Source organism: Aythya marila, assembly GCF_965140915.1.
Source record: "Aythya marila genome assembly, chromosome: 1".
Classification (NCBI taxonomy): domain Eukaryota; kingdom Metazoa; phylum Chordata; class Aves; order Anseriformes; family Anatidae; genus Aythya; species Aythya marila.
This window is the reverse complement of record NC_139042.1, coordinates 81,129,742-81,148,927: the sequence shown is the minus strand read 5'-3', so window position 1 is coordinate 81,148,927 and position 19,186 is coordinate 81,129,742. Positions and strand designations below refer to the sequence as shown.

Below are 19,186 nucleotides of genomic sequence, written 5' to 3'. Positions count from 1 at the left end.
TGTAAACTGCTCTGAAAGGGGGTTGGTAAATATTTTAAATCTATTGAGTGATTAAAAAATGTCTTGGAGAGGCTATTAAGCTCTGAAGCTGTGTTTGCTTTACACTTGCAAATAAACATTTTTGTTTGTTCTAAGTGACATTTTGCAGTAAAAAGTAAATTCTAAACTTACAAAACCAGCAGGGTAAAGTGAGGTAAAAATTCTTGTGTTCTGTTCAATAATAATAAGGAACTGAAAATATATTTAATCACTGTTTTTTTTCTTACTCATGAGATTGATATATATTTGACCACACACAAGCTTTATGACAACTGGGTTTTTTCCATTTTTTTCTCCAAACTGAAGAATTTTATTTAAGAAAAAAATACAAATACATTTTGCCCTTTTATTTTTCTTGTAGTTCTAAGTCCTCATATTAATCTCTACCACTCTTTTGTCTGAAGTGGAATTGACCTGGCTTCTCCTGTACTCGGTCAGTATTGTCAAATACTGATTCTGGATCCTCTGGATTCAAGAATACAAATCCCACTCACAGCTCAGTGAGCTATTAGCCAGACTTCTGCAAATCATCAGCATTTTCAGAAACAATCACTTAAACAAGCATTGTTTCTTACTGGAATATCAGCAGAGTCTGCCTACTTACACAGGGAAGAATCAAGTGAGATGACACTTTTTTTTCATAGAGGAATTCTGAGCTTAAATCAGTTCTTAGCTGAGCTAGAAGTCCCATGAAAAAATAATACATTTGTTTTTATTAACGAACCAACACTCATATATCAGTGTAAATAAAGTAAAATCTTTATATAGCAATGATGGATGTGCTTATAAGATACACGGGGATAATATTATTGTACTACCTTGCAGTTGCTGTTTCAGATCTGAACTCATTTATTTTATTCTTTGTATTTGATTTCAGAAGAAATAATGCGGGTGACAGGGAAAAGGCACTGCAAGTCATGCTTCAAGTCCTGCAGACATGTGATCACCCTGCTCCAGATATGTTTTGCTTATGTGGGAGGATCTACAAGGATATGTTTCTCGATTCTGACTGTAAAGATACCAATAGTCGAGATCATGCCATTGAATGGTAACAGAAAAAAAAATATATGTGTTTAAAAACTTCTTCAGACTTTTATGGTTATGAAAAGCAAAGCTGCATGAATTAGAAGTTCAAATGTTCTTTGTTTCCTTGTTTTTAATAGCCCAATTTGAGTAAATGATTTACTAAGCACCAGATATTTGGATACATTTCCTTGCTTCTCTTTGTAGACTATTATGAATATAGAGTGATACACCCACTTTTTTTGCAGAAAAAATAGACAATTAATCTGCTTCAAGGCCAAAATGAAGTGCAAGTGAGGTCATGGGACTTACACTGGTCCTCTGTGCAAGGATGATTTCCACCTTGGAGCTCTAGGAAATGCAAAGATCTACCTGTGTATAAGGAACAATATTGATGAACTACATTATGAATTTTCTTAAGACATGCTCTCACTATCATACTGTTTATGTATGTTTGTTTATATAATCATACAAGCTACTGCTGAGTACAAAAAAATGAGTAATGTGGGTTTGAATTGTAATTGTAAAAATATCTGTCTCTCTGTTTCTCTCATTTTTCCCCCAAATCACCTCAATGTGATTAGTGCAACGTGGATGGGTAGTAGAGAATTTACAGACTTCAGATCAATCTCTTGATGCTACATCACCTAGTGGCATGTATTCAGCCTTTGTCAGTTGTACCTCAGTTACCACTAATGAATACAAAGCTTTAAAACAAAGGGCTAGGAGCCTTTTTGTAAAACTTGAACTAACACTTCTATTGCTTTTCTCATGTGAATAGTATAATAAAATTATGTTCTATTGCATTTGAGAGTTTTGCAGTAACCAGTTTAAGTTTCATTTTCGCAAAATTACAGAAGATGGCAGGTCATAATACTAAGCAATTTTTTCTTTCTCACTTAAGACAAACTAGCCATAAAGTCTTTCCAGTAAATTAATAGCTTAAAAGAGATACCAAAACTTTGCAGTATTTCTGTTCTCTTGTGCAGTGAGATGTGAGCTCTGACTTTTCTCTGCAGGTATCGCAAAGGATTTGAACTCCAGTCAACTCTGTATTCTGGAATTAACCTTGCAGTTTTGCTACTTGTTGCAGGACAACAATTTGAAAGCTCAATGGAACTGAGAAAAATAGGTAGGCATCCAAATACACTGCAACAGACATATTTTCTGACCCTCTCTCTATGCAGAAAACAAAATGTTTATAGAAAATACAATGAAAAGGGCTCAAGGGTTGAGATATGGACAGGGAGATTACTCCACAATTATAATCATGGGCAGAACAGTCTCAACGTAGGGAGTTTAATGTAATTTATTACCTATTACTAAAAAGCAAGACCAGTGAGAAACTAAACGCAAACTACAAACACCTTCCCCTCCATCCATGGGGCTCTCCATGGGCCGCAGCCTCCTCCAGGCCACATCCACCTGCTCCACTGGGGACTCCTCCACCCATGGGGGGGCTGCAGCGTGGAGATCTGCTCCATGTGGGACCCATGGGCTGCAGGGGGACAGCCTGCTCCACCAGGGGCCTCTCCCTGCACAGCCCGCAGGGGAACTGCTGCTGCCTGCCTGGAGCACCTCCTGCCCTCCTGCTGCACTCACCTGGGGGGCTGCAGGGCTGCTTCTCACTCCTCACTCTCCCAGCTGCTGTTGTGCCATAGTATTATTTTTGCTTTTCGTTTTCTGAATTCTGCTCTCTCAGAGGCACAACCAACATCACTTATTGGTTCATCTCAGCAGAAGTATATCCCTTTTGGAGCTGGCTGAAACTGGCCCTTATCTGGCATGGTGCAGCTGCTGGACTCTTTACAGAGGCCACCCCTGCAGAACTGCTGCTACCAAAACCTTGCCATATAAACCCAATATAACAGCACAAGAGATATTTCAGCACCACGTGTGGTGGGAGTTCTGGCTATTTGAACCATATTGGGATTGTTATTTTCTGGTTTATCCTCTGTATTGAGCAATATTGAGTGGTGGACCCTTGTACCTCTTAATTTTTATCACTAATGCTGAATCACTAATCACTATTTTTATCACTATTGCTGAAGTCTTATTAGACTTTTGCTGATAGATTTCTCAGTATTTTATTGATAAAAAATGTTTCAATTTAAATTTTACAGGTGTACGACTAAACAGCTTACTGGGAAGAAAAGGAAGCCTAGAAAAAATGAACAATTACTGGGACGTGGGACAGTTCTTCAGTGTGAGCATGCTGGCTAACGATGTTAGTAAAGCAGTACAAGCAGCAGAGAAACTTTTTAAGCTGAAACCTCCAGTATGGTATGTAGTAGAAGGCTATAGTGCAAGTACCCAGCTCTGGGAAATACAAAAAGTAAAACCGTTTTGTAGACACTTGGATAACTTAACTGGATTTTTCCATCTCAGATTTTTTGTAACTCTGACTTCATACCCTGTTCTTTTATTCTGGGAAAGGAAGAAGGGAAATTGTAAGAAATTAACTATCATTATTGGCTTTAGATCCCATTCAAGTGTGTTTTATAGGAAAGAACTTAGAAATTAGTGATGGTTCCTTGTTAAACAGTTCTTTTCAGTTTAGATAGCTGTTGTTCTGTCCTCTGCCATCTTCTAGCTCATAATATCTTGTCTAACCACCATGTAACTACTCATGTAACTGTACCTTTTTGCAATAAGATATTGTTCGTGAATGTCCAAATGAGTTTATGCCTCAAGTTCTAGACTAAAGTAGCTATTCTTCCAGAAATATGTACAAATCAGCAAAAACATTTCCATCATGGTAGCTTTTAGAGTACATTTAATTTTGCTTCGGATTACATTTGAAATTAATTTTTTTCATTGTGTAAGCCAGTTAAGTGTTCTTAGAATCTAGTCAAATTCTGTTTTCTCTCTGTTAACTCACTAATTCAATACATTCTAGGTACTTGAAATCATTAGTTCAGAATCTGATGTTAATTCAGCGTTTCAAGAAACTCACCATAGAACATTCTCCTAGACAAGAAAGATTGACTTTCTGGCTAGATATAATTTTTGAGGCAACGAAAGAAACAACTAATGGACTGAGATTTCCAGTAAGATGTTATGTCCAAACAAATTTTCTTTGTCTTATGTTTCTGGATAGGATATAACCAGAATTGGAAGACTCTAAACACAATAATTACATGCTTAACTGTCTGTTATTTCATTGCATGAACAAAACTCCTATATTCAGTTAATCTTTCATTTTTTAAAAACATTTAACCCAGCACCCTAAAATCATTCTAAGAAGTACTTCAAAGTCTCCTAACATAAATAATTATCATACTGTTTAGTTGTACACAGGAACACGATCTTTTCCTGCCCTGCCTTCTCTTTTTCTTTCCCCCTGGAAATTTTTTAGGCCTTACTTTGTGGTTATGCATTGTCTATACCAGAGCATTAGTTTTGTTTCTAAATATGCTGTCGTGTACTGGCTACTGTTTTATTAAGGAAAAATGTTCTCTCTCTCCAGGTTTTGGTGATAGAACCAACTAAAGTCTACCAGCCTGCATATGTTTCAATCAACAATGAAGCAGATGAAAGATCTCTTTCTTTGTGGCACGTCTCTCCCACTGAAATGGTAAAAACTACCAGCAGATGCATTTCATGTATTCTGATTCATTGTGATTAAGTCACTTTATTCACATTTAGATTTTTGGAGTGCTTTATAGTCATTTAAAGTCTGCTATGTTTCTGTGAAACACGTCTCAATTTCTTTCTTGTGTCAATGTGAAAATTGACTTTTCACAAGGAAAACAAAAGGGAAGTACTAGGATTAGAACTCAGGTGCTTTTGACCTGAGTCACTTGACTGTGACTCTTAGAAGTGCTTGGGTTATTTGTTTTTCTCATATTTCTCATTAGAATCATGTGTTTTTTATTGGAATGGAGCTCAAAGCTAGATAAAAAGTAAAGACCAGTACTGTGTAGATTTTTTAAAGACTCTTTTAGAATTTTTAAAGTTTCTACAGTTATAATATTAGAAACTAGAAAAAATTGGCAGCCTAGGACAAATAAATGTCAAGAGATTAAATATTTGGTGTCTTGGATTATTGGAGATTACAAGATTGGGAAAAGAGTATGAACAGTATAATCTCTTAAGAATTTGAAATAATTTCAGTTTCACCTTGGAAAGTATTTGACCACCCCTTAATGTCAGAACAATGTAGGTGGAGGACAGACTAAAAATGTAGAGAGACAAAGCGTGGAAGAGAGGCATATTAGAGCAACAGGCAATCATATAGTTACCAGGATCTGTGAATGTCTTTTCAAGAATAACATACTACTTACTGCTTTGAGTGAATGTAACGTGACGTAACTATGCTTTATGAAACAAATTCTTGATCGATATTTGGTGATGCTAAATATGATGCAGCTACTGGAGATTTAACTGGAGATTTATGGAGGGCTATCTTCCTAGGCATAAATTGTCCTTCCTTTTTTTTGCTCCATGCATGCTACCTGAGCCATACCTGTTGGCTCAATACCTTTTAGGAAGAAGTATGAAGTTTTCTTTCCCTCTGAGACTGGATAAGAGTAGTTCTTAGTCTGCTTTACATGAAAAAATTATGGTTTGAGTCAAAACATAATGTTTGGTAAATTTTACTTCAAGATTTGTTATTCAAATTTAATTTTTCATGAGGAAATTTTCCCTTTACTTTCATCCTGCACTGTTTGTATTCGTTTTTCTTCAAATAAGTGAAACAGCAACATATGGTCTTTCTCTGACCATCAGTCTCATGTGCAAGTTGAAGAAAAGAAAAAAGGAAAGAAGGAAGAAAGAATGGAAGAGATATGCTAGAAAAACTTTATTTTGCTCACCATGCTATGACTTTGTTTTCAATATTAAGTTTAAATAGTGTCTGTATTAATCTGATATAGCTTCATTCTTCACAGAAACAGATCCATGAATGGAATTTTACAGCTTCTTCCATAAGGGGAATAAGGTTGGTATGTCTGAAAACAGTTTTTTTTTTTTTTTTTTTTTTTTTTTAATGTATGTTTTATGTTTTCCTTAAGTGGGAAATCTGAATTCTGCCTTAAATCTCTGCTTTGCAGAGATTACCTAGTATAAAAGTTTCTTCTGTCCAGCCTGGCTTGAAATGTCAATAGAGAAGGGTTTGCCTTTCCATGCATGGTCAGAGCTGTATGTTTCTCATAAGAATACTCGTCTAATTTGTGTCTCTGTAGTCTCTTGTAGAGTTCCTATTTTCAATTATGTAGTTGCTTTTTTAAACTTGAGCTAAGCTTTTATACATTTTCCAAAGTTGGGCTACTTTGCTGGCAGAAAAATTAGAGTGAATCAGGAGAGAAAACAAAATGAAACCTACCTGTACAGCCTGGCTGTGTCTATGGTGTTCTTGTTCTCTGTCCGTATTTTGCAGGCTGTAGCTTAGAACCAGAGTAACTTTAAGCACATGGAACATGAGATGGGCCTTTGCCTTCTGCTCGAGTTTGTGAGTCAGTGTGTTGGTGGGTCATTCCTTTCCAGGGACATAAATAGCTCTTGGCTTGGTCCACTTATGGAAGTGCATAAGCTTAAGTGCTTGAAAAACTTTATAACTGAAGTACAAGCATAAATTTACATACTTAATGAGTTCTGTAGTTCTCAAAGCAGAGTTTTTCTGGACCTCAGTTTTGACAATAAGCACCTAAATTTAAATATTTAAATTTAAATTTAAATAGGTCCCAAGTTTGTCTTCTGTGAACTTGAATACCATTCTTAAGCTAATTAGCTTAATGAAAGATATCTGAATATGGTGAGTGGTAATTGCTATGAAAGCCTTAATTGTGGATTTGGACATAGGTTCTATCATACCTTTGCTATTTGCGATGTTTTATTTTGCTACTGCAGTGCAGGGTGAGTGGATGCGGAGTTACCATTATTAAAGACTGTGGAGCTGACTGAGCATAAAGCAGCATAACATTTCTGGAACACATTAATCACCTTCAGGCAACACATCACACAAATTAATCATGTCTGAGAAAGATAACTACTAATTAAGGGGAGACAAGCAATTCATTTGCTTTGATTCTTAATCTCTCCTGGGGATTACAAAGTTTAAAGAAGCAATCCTTTTATATTTAGTGGATCTGAATGTTTGCTTTGTATATGACAGTTTACAATTGTAATAATTTTGAAATTGCATTTATTTTAGTGTAAAAAAGTTTGTGGTTTTGATTAACTTATACTCTGTCTAAACTCTGGTGTTGTATTTATGCTACCCAGTTCATCTTACATACTGCACATATAACACTGTTTATAATACAGTATTTAGTTACTGTCTTGTCTGTCCTGTATTTGCTCATGGAAGGATCATCTTGCTTTGCCACTTAGTTCTCAGGTCAGGTATGTGCTAATCTGCCTTGCTAGACTAGGAATTGCTATATCAGAACCAAGTTACAGAATGACATAGTGTATTTTCAAATATTTCTGAAAAAAAATCTTCTGGCAAAATTCTAATTTTTTTTGGAACAAGTCGTTGTAGCCCCAAACAATGCTACAGCAAATTGGTCTTACAACATTATGCACCTTTACTATGGTCTGTTGTCATGTATTTTAACTGGCTTAACACAGGCTAGGCAAGATATGAAAGAGTTTGATTAGTCAGATCAGGAAAGAATCAAATTATTATATTCATTTTATGCACAAAAATAATGACAGTACCTTGGCAATCATAACTTGGTATTTATGCAGAATGATACTGAAGTGTTTGGAATTATAAGAGGTTCATTCCTAGATTTATTTTCATATTGATATTATGTTTTATGGCCTCTTCACTTTTAGCTTCAATGCATTTAGATGGGCTAGATATAACACTGGAAAGACACAATATGCAATAAATAATCACTTCGTCTGAATTATTGCTACAGTTTGGAGTAAATATTGGTCATCCTGAAACTTGTTTCTTACCATTAAGGCCATAAGAATATATAATGTGAATGATCTGCTACACTGTATTTTGCAGTTCAGTCTTACTATAAGAGTAATGGAAGTATAAAAATATGAAATATTTGTCAGGCTTAAAATAAAAGCTTTCCTGATAGCTGGATTGGTGTCAAAGTGATTCACTTTCCATAGAGGTATAGGAAAATACCAAGAAATCCAACGGAACTGTGTAAAAATGGAAGGGGAGAAGAACAACAAACAAACCTGAAAACACTTCAGATAAATCAGTATTTTACCAAAATAAGCAGTAGCTAAGTTATTCATCAAACTGTGGGTAGGAATTTAGACTCTAGGATATACAAATAAACTCACAGTATCTAAATGTAGTGAAAACAAATATAATTGTAAACAGCCTCTCTGAAGTCATGAACTATGAAAAAGAAGTCTGTTAAGAGTTCTTAATAAAAACAAACAAAAACTTTCGCCTTGCTCTGTTTCTTCTAATGGTTACATCCAAAATAATCTTTTTTTAATGTTAATTTTTACAGTATTTCCAAGTTCGATGAACGATGTTGTTTTCTTTATGTCCATGACAACTCTGATGATTTTCAAATCTACTTTTCTACAGAAAACCAATGTAGTAGGTGAGTTCCGTTTGTATGGGTATTGCATGCAAAGTCTGTCCTGAATATAATTAGTTTAGTAAAGGATGAAAGCTGACAATTTTGCTCAAGAAAATAATTATTTTCTTTTACTTTCTTAATTTATTTTTCTTGATTAAAAATCAATGAACTAAATTCGGTAATATATAAGATTATGAGAGCAATGTCCCATTACACTTGTCAGCTGGTTCTGGTCAGTTTAAGTTAAAGTAGCTTATTCTGATTTATAGTTATTATCCATTTTTTCTGTCTTGTGGCCATGTCACTTAAGGCACTACATTGATTTAGATTCCCTTATGTACCTGTTCAGTTTGATTTAGGTAAGAACAACTAGATGTACTGGAAATTCGACCTTGTGTTGTGTCATGGATACCTGTTATGGTTTGCCATGCGTTCAGATATTTTCTGATAATCATTATATTGCCTCTGAACAGTAGGAATGCTAACTGAATTTCAGACCTAAATCTTTACAGACCGGATTCTTTCTGGGGACGAATGTTTGGCATATGGGCCTTCTGAATGAAGTAGGAGCGATCTGTTAATACCCAGTATTTGAGGATTGATTGTATATTTACTTTTCTTACAATAATTATTATGTATTACACAGAATAAATTAAGATTAAAGAAAATTATTAACTCTATGGAGTGCAGAGCTTAAAAGATAGGAAATAACAACATTATTTTTACCTGTTCGTTAATTTGGCATCACAGTTTGTGAAGCATTGTCACTTTTTTTTCTGCCTTTTTAAGTGCTCAGCAGGAGTCTGTCCCAGAAATGTGTCTCTGTTAGTCAATGAAACAGGTGTAATGAATGTCTAATGTTCACTTTTAATGATTTCTAACCATTTGTTATGGAATTTGGAAAACAAAACAAGAGTTAGCAGTTCACACAAGGGACTACAGGAAAACGTGGTCTTGTGCTTAAGGTTTTATATCCCAGAGAACTAGATGAAATCAGTTAAGATTCTGTTTTTCAAAATACGTTACTTGCTTTGTGTTGTTGTCTTTCTAGATGCCTGTCTAGAATGACCAAATCCGATTTTCAGAAATAGTATGGAATGATACTTGCAACCAAAGTCCATGGGAACATTTAAATTAAGCTGAAAGTAATAGAATTCTCATCACAATCCAGAAAAAGAACCACCAAATGTAATGTCATGAATGCAATACTGCACTGAATCAGTGAAAATCAATACTTAATTTTTGAGTATCTTAACTTTTTCCCTAGTTACATTTGTAAAGACAAGGCCATATTAAGCACCTTCCATGAAAGTGTACAGCAAAAATATTTGTTGGATGTACCAAGGTTTTAATATGCAATTACGATAAAAAAAATGGTTCTGATATATTAAATAAAATTTTATAAATAGTTAAGCTTTTCAAAGTGTACTTGATGTTCTTCCTCATTTTAAGTATGGCAAAAGTAAATAATGAAAAAAGCCCATGCCTGAATACATTATTCAGTTTGTTTATTTGCTTGTACGTAAAGCCCACGTTGTGAAGAATCTGTTTAATCTCTTCCTGAAGGATATCTTTCTTTGATCCTGTGCTATTTATTGCTCTTTTAGATTCTGTGGGTTGGTGAAGGAAATTTTGTCAGATGCAGTTGGCAGTACTTTGGAACTAGAAGGGGAAATAGATGGAGACACATTGGAGGTATGTCAAAAATAAAAGATCTAATAACTTTGAGACGTTTTCTCCGGTTTCTGTGTACTTTCATATTGGTGTACTGGAAATATAATAATTTTTAAATTCCTTTATTACATATGAAATTTCAACTCTTACAAAACTGTTTATATACAAGAGCTGCATTCATGTGAAAAAAAACACTTGTTTTTAATGAAATGAGTATTACATTGAATGAATGTAACTACATTAGCGCTGTAAACCATAAATCCCAGAAGACATGTGTTACTAATATTGTATTTACACTGCAAACAATTTATGGATAAGAATCATCTATATCATCTGGCTCAAGTGGATAAAAAAGATACAAAATGAAATAAATTCAAGGTAGAAGACATTTAGCAAAGGGACTTTGTTTTTTCTAGCCAATATCTGATACTATTACAAGTCCAGGTAAGTTCATTTGACAGGCTTTTTGTGTCACAGTGATTTGAGATATTTAGGATTAGATTGTGCTTTTGATTCATCACTGAAACGTACATGCTAGGAACCTAGCTGATGTAGCCTTTCTTTATAATCATTACAGAGAAAAAAACTTTGAAAAGATTAGTTAGCTCTTAGGTAGGCTCAGGTTACAGTAGGTGAATCTTCCTAAGACAAACTTTTCACCTCCATACAGATGTTTACATCTGTAGCAGCAATTACTCTGTGCTTCTGTTTACGCTGAACTCTGAAAACCCACCAGAAAAAGTAGGTTGTACCTTTTAATTTGCAGTCAAGAAAATGAAGTCAATCCAACTGATAAGTGTAAAAGCCCTGCTGTGGTTTGTTTGAGCTAGGTATCTTTCTGACTGTCCTATTCCAGCAATACTGTTTTGTTTACAATTCAGAGCCTTTACAATGGTGAACTGTTTGTAGTAGCTGAGGCTTCAGAAGAGGATCAAGAAACCAGATGGCCCTCTACTGTACTGTTGAATATAATTACACACTGTGGAGAAGAAGAGTTTTTGCACTAAAATGTATGTATAATGATCAGAGAGTTCTCAAGTGAAAAGGACAAGATACGCACATCTGTTAAGTCCATCTTGATACATACATCTGTGGATCAGATACGTACATTATATAGGATCAGAAATACTATAATCTATAGCTGCAGATTTTACATTACATAGTTGTGAGCTTCGCTAATAGCGGGAAAGCCTCCAAACACCACAGTCTATTCAGCTGTATAATAATTTCTAAGAGGAAGGGAGTTCACCATGGCTTGAGTCTTAAAAACTGGACTGGGAAAAGCACTTGTGAATGCACAGCAGGAGACAATCCTGCATCAATCAATGACATATGGAGAAATGACTAGAGAAATAAATTTCAGATCCTTAAGCTGAATCATTTTATTTATCTTGATGTTTTCAGAATTATCACCTTGTTCTTACTGTCTTAGGTCAGGAAATTATGACAGAAATCAAGGTATGTGGGGGAGGATTAGTTTGTTAAGTCTCCTAATGCCTTTCTACAACCTGAGATCTTACTTTTAAAAAGATACCACATGGAAAATGCAGCTTTGTATGTTCACAGAATCACAGAATCCCAGAATTTCTAGGTTGGAAGAGACCTCAAGATCATCAAGTCCAACCTCTGACCTAATGCTAGCAGTCCCCACTAAACCATATCCCTAAGCTCTACATCTAAACGTCTTTTGAAGACTTCCAGGGATGGTGACTCCACCACTTCCCTGGGCAGCTTGTTCCAATGCCTCACAACCCTTTCGGTAAAGAAGTTCTTCCTAACATCCAACCTAATGTTCTTAGTGGTCTTGACAAGCACAGATAAATCAGAAATTCTTACTGTTATTAAAACAGCTGTTAGTATTTGAGGAAGGGAAAAAATAACCTTGAGCACAATTTGGGGGAAGAAGACCTGATTTCAGTTAGAATTCCTGTGAAAATATCCCAAGGGGATGTATATTTTACATGGCAGTGTTCTTTGAAAGCAACTCAGTTTAGTTCTACAAATAAAAAGGATTTGGAAGGTGAGTGTGTTTGGCAGTTCTTTTTACCTTAGGATATTTGTTTCTGGATATTGAGATTGAAGAAGTTATCACTTTCAGAGTCCCTGCTGTACCTCAATGCTGTTCACATACTCAGACTTTTGGCAATGAGCAATGATTTGTTCAAATTTTTTGTGGCTGCTGGAGAGGAGGCAAATGTCAAATGACATCTAATGTATATAGTCTATTAAAATGTCTGCCAACTAGCACTGAAATATAAATCTCAATAATTTTCATGTATCATGTCCCAGGTTAGAGAACATAGGTTTCTCTACAGTAATTATAGAGTTGGCTTTGGATTAGTCTGTTGCAGATAGGATTGCTGTCAATCTTAAATTCTGCAATGTGACTGCTGTCTTTTTTCTGCACAGTTTTATGTCATATGATAGCTGTGAAAGATGGATATGCTACTACCAAAGAACTTGACAAGTTTTACATATGGTGTTTTGGGTCAGTTGTGCCTATCATACACCAAGATTATGTTGTGAACCATGAAGTGCTGAAACATGGAAAATGAAACTGTGCTAAAGCTATGCTAACTTAATTTTAGTTCTAATGAGCAGAGTATGTTGTTAGAATAAATGACAGTCTTTCTTCAGCTCCTTCCATATAGTGGCCTGAGACATACCACCTTTTCTGAGAAGAGAGAGGGAATTTCAGTGACTCAAGGACCTTGCAATACCAGTACTACAAAGCAGATTGGAAGGCGCTTCACAGAATCACAGGAAGGTTAAGGATGGCAGGGCCCTCTGGGCTCACCTGCTCCAACCCCTGCCCAAGTAGGGGCACTCAGAGCAGGCTGCACAGGTCCATGCCCAGGCAGTTTTTGGAGATCTCCAAGGAGAAAGAGGGAGACCACAAAGCCTCTTTGTCACTCACACAGCAAAAAAGTGTTTCTGTCACTTCAAGGTATTAGATCTCAAGGTTACCTTCTGTATGAGATAGTATTGTTGCATGAAGCGGAAAAAGTAGTTACAGATAGAAATATCAACAGGCCATTAAAAAAGATTTCTGGATAGGGAACTCACATAGAGCCACAGAAGGTAATATGCAGTTTTCCTATATGGGTAATCCTTCTGGACTTGGGAAAGTAGAAAAAGTCTGTGGAAACCCTAGTATTTAATATTTAATTACTGTTTCAGGAGAAGGGCCTTTTTTTTTTTTTTTTTTTTTTTTTTTTTGGGTGGGGGGGTCTTTTTTCCTTTTGGAGAAAACTTCATAATTAGGGGAACGTCAGAAATGAATTTTGCTGTAGCTAAGCCCAAACGAGTATATAGGGTCTTATAACAGTGTCCATCCAAATTGACATAATGAGAATGTCATCTTTTTTTATTTTTTTAACCATAGATTTCATATATATGTTCCATACATTTACATGTTCTGAGGGCTCTGTCAGCAGTTCTCAGCTATGACATCTGAACTGTCTTTTGATTGCATTGTTTCATCGAATTTTGTTTACAGCTGTGTTCCTTGTTTGGGTGAATGCATTTGGAAGTTGGTTAGGGAAGATTGTTTTATAGAGCAAGTAACATGGGAATTTTGAAAACTGTATAATGCACCAGGCTGGTGGGCAACCTACAACTGTACTGCAGTAACTACTCTGCACTGTACTTAGAGTAGTACATAACTGTTAAAGCTCTCCATAATCTTACATTATTAATTAAAATTTGTGTACTACTTTGTTTATCTTTTCCGCTTGCAGTATGAATACGATTACGATGAGAATGGTGAGAGGGTAGTTCTAGGAAAAGGTACTTATGGAATAGTCTATGCTGGAAGAGACCTTAGCAATCAAGTCCGAATAGCCATCAAAGAAATACCTGAGAGAGACAGCAGGTAAGAGCAATCTAATTGCCATACATACGCATTGCTAACAAAGCTGTAGTTGTTTGCTGAAATTTTTGTTCTTCATAACAAGTATTTCTATGTAGTTAGTTTATAATATCCCAGTAAACAAACATGCAATTTTTATTTCCTCCTGGTATTCAACAGTACCCTTGTGAGAATGACGACTTTAGAAAAAAATAATTCATTTTTAAAGTTGCAGTTTTATCTCATTTGTATTGTTTTCACGGAGGAGGAAAAGGATAAAAGGAGTTTCCAAGGCAAAGATGGTACTATGGAATGATGCAGAAGAGATGCATGTGTAAATACATTCTTTGAGGGCATGTTTCTCCTCCTAGGTTCCTCTGAGATCTACCTCTGTACTCCTCAGTAGGCAGCCAGTCACACTGCATTTTGAATGTCATGGAAGACCGAGAATTTACTGAGAATTGGATCAATACCCCTAAAATCCATTGTTTGCAAAAGAGCATTTAACCATAGCCTAGAACCTTTTCCCACATCATGAGTTACTCCTTGTTTTGTGTGTGTGTGTGTTATTTTTTGATTATTTGTTTTCAACAGATATTCTCAACCTCTTCACGAAGAGATAGCACTGCATAAATATTTAAAGCATCGGAACGTTGTCCAGTATCTCGGATCTGTTTCAGAAGATGGTTACATTAAGATTTTTATGGAGCAGGTGCCAGGAGGTCTGTATCATTCTGAGCTTAGTCCCTCAAAGAAACCAAAAACAGTTGGGATGTTAAACTTAGTGGAAGCCAAAATGTACACTTAATGTGTTTGTGCACTGTGATTGGCTTTTCTATTGAAATGTTAACTAACGGTGGTATTCTTTGCATGTAAAGAAGAGATTTGAAGCATACAAGTCCAAGTACCCTCTCCCCCTCCTGTAATATTAAAAATCTAGAGAAGGGTCATTAAAAGAAAGTAATTTAATGTTTCGTGTCCAATACGCTTATGATAAAATAGTGGCATTTAAGCTGTACATTCCTTTTAGCCTGAACACCTAAATGATAAATGGAAATTTTAAGATAGCTTTTGGTTGAGCAGTAATTCTGATTGAGCAAACTGAATATTATTTTCTACCTGCTGCATCCAAACAATGCTTTTTCTTACACGAATTGGAGATAAAAGTGGTATGCTTCCATTGATCATAAATTCCAATTTTGTTCCACAAGCCTTTTCTACATTTTTAGATGTGAAGTCCCTCTATATCCTCCCTAGGTTCTTCTCCCACCTCTCTTTTGCTATTTGCTGTTCAATGTTGAGCATATGTCAAGATGAGTGTTTAAATTCTTGTAAGAATGTAATTAGCAAAATCAAAACAGAAATAAGAAAAACAGGGAAAACAAACAAAAAAAAAACACAAAACAAACAAACAAAACAAACAAACAAAACACACAAACAAAAAAACAACCACAGGTTTCCTATGGAAGATCCAAACACAAATGTTCAAAGTGTAAATAAATTCATCTGGGGCATTCAGGATGGGAAGTTCTTTGTTTTTTGAAATCTTCTGACCTTCTCACCTAAAAGCTTTGATTTTTTTTCCTGTTTAGCTGAGACACTTTGACATGTATGACATGCTGATACGATGAGCTTAAATCAACACTTAGACTTGTTTTTCTACACTTGTTAAAAATATCAGCTGTTGCTGTTTACCTACCTTTTTTCTCCCCACCCTATTAATATATGCACAGTGGAGTGTGCTGTGATTAGTTGCTAATGTCAGGATATTATGGAACCAATTCTGTTATTTTGAACTCTGCAACCAGTCTTAAAAAGAAACCAGATGTTCAGATTATGCAAGATTCTTTCAGCAAACTTCAGTTTAGAGAGCTGTTGGTGTAGACTTTAAAAATCCCTTTATCTGAGTTTTTCTGGCACAAAGTAGACCACTGCACTTAGTTTAATATTGACAGATGTAGAAAGACTGTTTATTTTGCTTCACAATTAAACTTATTTAAAGTTATTTAAGAAAAGATTAGATACGTTACAGGTAGGGGAATTGTAGATGACCTGTCTCTTACTCTGAATGTCCATTAGTTGGTTGTTTTGAGGAACATTCTTTCCTCTGTCTTAAATATTTTCAGAAGTCAGTGATTAAATTAAACTTAATCTGGCCTTAAATGTTTAATATTAATCTTGGGGTTTTGCTATCTTGCTACACTTTCTTCTTAAATCATGTAGGCAGCCTCTCGGCTCTCCTGAGATCTAAGTGGGGCCCAATGAAAGAACCCACAATTAAATTTTACACCAAGCAGATTCTGGAAGGCCTTAAATATCTCCATGAGAACCAGATTGTACACAGAGATATAAAGGTAAATTGTCTTCTGTTGTTTGCTCTTCATTTTATTTACTTCGGTTAGTTTTACTCTAAGCTGAAGTAGAATTTCTGATAGTATTTCATGGAAGCTTAAAAGAAAAGTATAAAACAACTCTCCCTGGTGCTCCTGGAAAATTCCTTTGCAGACAGGTATATTACAAAGATAACCACAAACCTGTAGGAGTACTGAGATTTCGATTTGGAATCTGTATTCATGTGTCTCACCCAACCCCTCCACCCTATGCCCTCTCCTCTCTCTCTCATCCAAACCACAGGGGGACAACGTTCTGGTGAACACCTACAGTGGCGTGGTAAAGATCTCTGATTTTGGTACTTCCAAACGGCTGGCAGGAATCAATCCATGCACTGAAACATTTACAGGTAAGACTGGTTGAACAGAGTTTGTAAGGGTGTTCTTAGTGGAAATTCTTCCTTAGGATATAGGTCTGGATCCAGGATAGCTTTGGAGTTAGAGCCAAGGTGCTTTTTGAATTTGTGGTGAAAATAGGATTAGGTCTCTTTATTTTCAGAGAAAAGTGAATGGAAGAGTGATCACCACAAACACAGTCTATTTTTCTTCTTTATTAATGCTACTTAGTTCATTTTATTTATTAATTTTAATAAATTACTTAAATGTGATGCTATAACAGTGTTTATTCTAAGTGTCTTTCATTCAGTAGCAGTTGATCTGTTGCAATTACGTCTGGAAATACTGCAGTAAAACAACTTTTTCATTTAATAATCCTTGTAGCAGTAACTCATGCATGCACACTTTTTGGCTAACATGGTGTTATCACCAGCAAAAAGCTGTTTAGATGAAAATAGTAGGCAGGCATGTTAGAGAAAAGTTTCCTTACACAACAAAATAGCAAAAGCTTGCAACATTCCAGGAGAACAAAACTTGCTGAGTAACAGCTGAAATTCCAGACTGAAAAAATGACAAAATGGTCACATACTAAATTCACTTATTAGTGGAAAATAAAAGTAACATGATGTTTTCTCTTGTGATGTGGCCATAAGTGTAAGCTAGTACCACAAATCACAAGTCTGGTATTGGCCTGCAATTTAAGAATGGAAAATGATCCATTGACACAGACATCCTGTGGAAGATAGAAGACCACAACCAAGGCTTCTTTTTATCTGTCTGGTGGTAGTTCTGCAGTTCCTCCAGCTTACTTACAAAGGAAGCCATGACCATAAAATTATGAATGTTCTGAAAAGACAAGTAAAAAACAGTTTAGAAAAGTAAGTTACTAGAAAAGCTTGTGAATCAGAAATTTGGCCTAAAATTATATCCTAATCTTAACAAGACACATGTCATCTGCCTTATAAGATCAACATCTTATTGGGAGAAGACATTTGAAACAAATTTGAATGAATTTCTGCAAAGGTTTAATGATTCTAATTAGAATCAAGGTATATTAGGAGTCCTTTAAAGAGAATAAATACATGTTATTTGTATAGCTTGGAATCACAAATGCAGCATTTGAATGTTTTTTTTTTTACAATGAAGAGATGTGAGAAGCAATCTCTTCAGCTCAGAGGTGTTGCAACAGAGAAATGACAATCTATCTCTGAACAAAGTTGGTTAAGTGCTGGCTTCTGAAGCATTTCTTTAAGGAGTTCCATCATATTTTCCAACCTACTTATTTAACAAATATATTTTTAATGAATAATCTTCCTTATGCAATGGGATGAATAATTCTCAAATGCATACAGATATCCAGAAAAGAATATTTTCAGTTTTCGCCTGCAACATCTGTCTTTGCCATTATTTTTAGACTGGTTCCATGAAGTTATACTCCATGGGAAAGAGGTCCACTACCAAGTGGTGTGGTGTATAACAGTACAGCGCTTCTCATTTCTACAGGATATTGTGGGAACTATAAGTATATAAAGTGGTTCAGTAAGGCAAAGATGAAGTCATGGCAGAAGATCCTTTTGTGGTTATTAAAAACAATGATCCAAAAGTTAATTTTGGCCCAGGAAGTCACGGTTATGGCTGATTGCTATTATGGCTGTGGCAGACACTAGAGGAAAATCACTGTGTCCTTGCCTGTGTTTTATGTACTCTTGAGTGGGTTTTCAGCAACTGATTGCTATTAGTGGTGATACGTGGAGACACGGTATCTGATGAAAAGTCACCACACTGTAATACAATGAGGACTCTTTGGACTCTTCTTTGTTCTCTTGTATGTTTGCTGTCCTGCTTGTGCCTTAGAGGGGTAATTTACCATAAGAAGAAATGTTTTACTTAAGTTCTCAGTTTGGATTTAAAATGAGTAGGCAAGGAGATACGGCCAGGTAGGGCTTAAAAGCTCTTGTGATTTTTTTTTTAAAGTTTCTTAATTCACAGAATCATCTAGGTTGGAAGAGACCTCCAAGATCACCTAGTCCAACATCTGGCCTGACACTAACAAGTCCTCCACTAAACCATATCACTGAGCTCTACATCTAAATGTCTTTTAAAGACATCCAGGGATGGTGACTCAACCACTTCTCTGGGCAGCACATTCCAATGCCTAAACTCAGTACATAAACTTTGCAGATTTTAGGCATTTTGCAATACAATCCAGATGATTCAAGGGTCAGACCGCTAGTGGTTTAAACATTATATTCCTCCATTCAAGACATTCAGCCTAAAGGCAAAGCTGTGGCTTGAACTGTTGTTCTACAGCAATCATGTTTAATGAGCATGCTAATATCCCATCCCTTTTATCTTCACCAGACATC

The 19,186-nt window shown here is 35.7% G+C and overlaps 1 protein-coding gene across 2 annotated transcripts in view; it reads left to right on the top strand.

Annotated features, from left to right (window-relative positions):
• Nucleotides 1-19,186, top strand: part of MAP3K15 (mitogen-activated protein kinase kinase kinase 15) — an 81,091-nt gene that overhangs the window by 49,851 nt on the left and 12,054 nt on the right. For both annotated transcript variants that reach the window (XM_082771878.1, XM_082771879.1), the window contains exons 7-18: nt 917-1,087; nt 2,082-2,194; nt 3,186-3,345; nt 3,962-4,112; nt 4,532-4,639; nt 5,955-6,004; nt 8,496-8,591; nt 10,178-10,265; nt 13,985-14,118; nt 14,689-14,816; nt 16,318-16,448; nt 16,729-16,834. In XM_082771878.1, the coding sequence (XP_082628004.1) occupies nt 917-1,087; nt 2,082-2,194; nt 3,186-3,345; nt 3,962-4,112; nt 4,532-4,639; nt 5,955-6,004; nt 8,496-8,591; nt 10,178-10,265; nt 13,985-14,118; nt 14,689-14,816; nt 16,318-16,448; nt 16,729-16,834 (1,436 nt within the window). The remainder of the gene's footprint in view (nt 1-916; nt 1,088-2,081; nt 2,195-3,185; nt 3,346-3,961; nt 4,113-4,531; nt 4,640-5,954; nt 6,005-8,495; nt 8,592-10,177; nt 10,266-13,984; nt 14,119-14,688; nt 14,817-16,317; nt 16,449-16,728; nt 16,835-19,186) is intronic.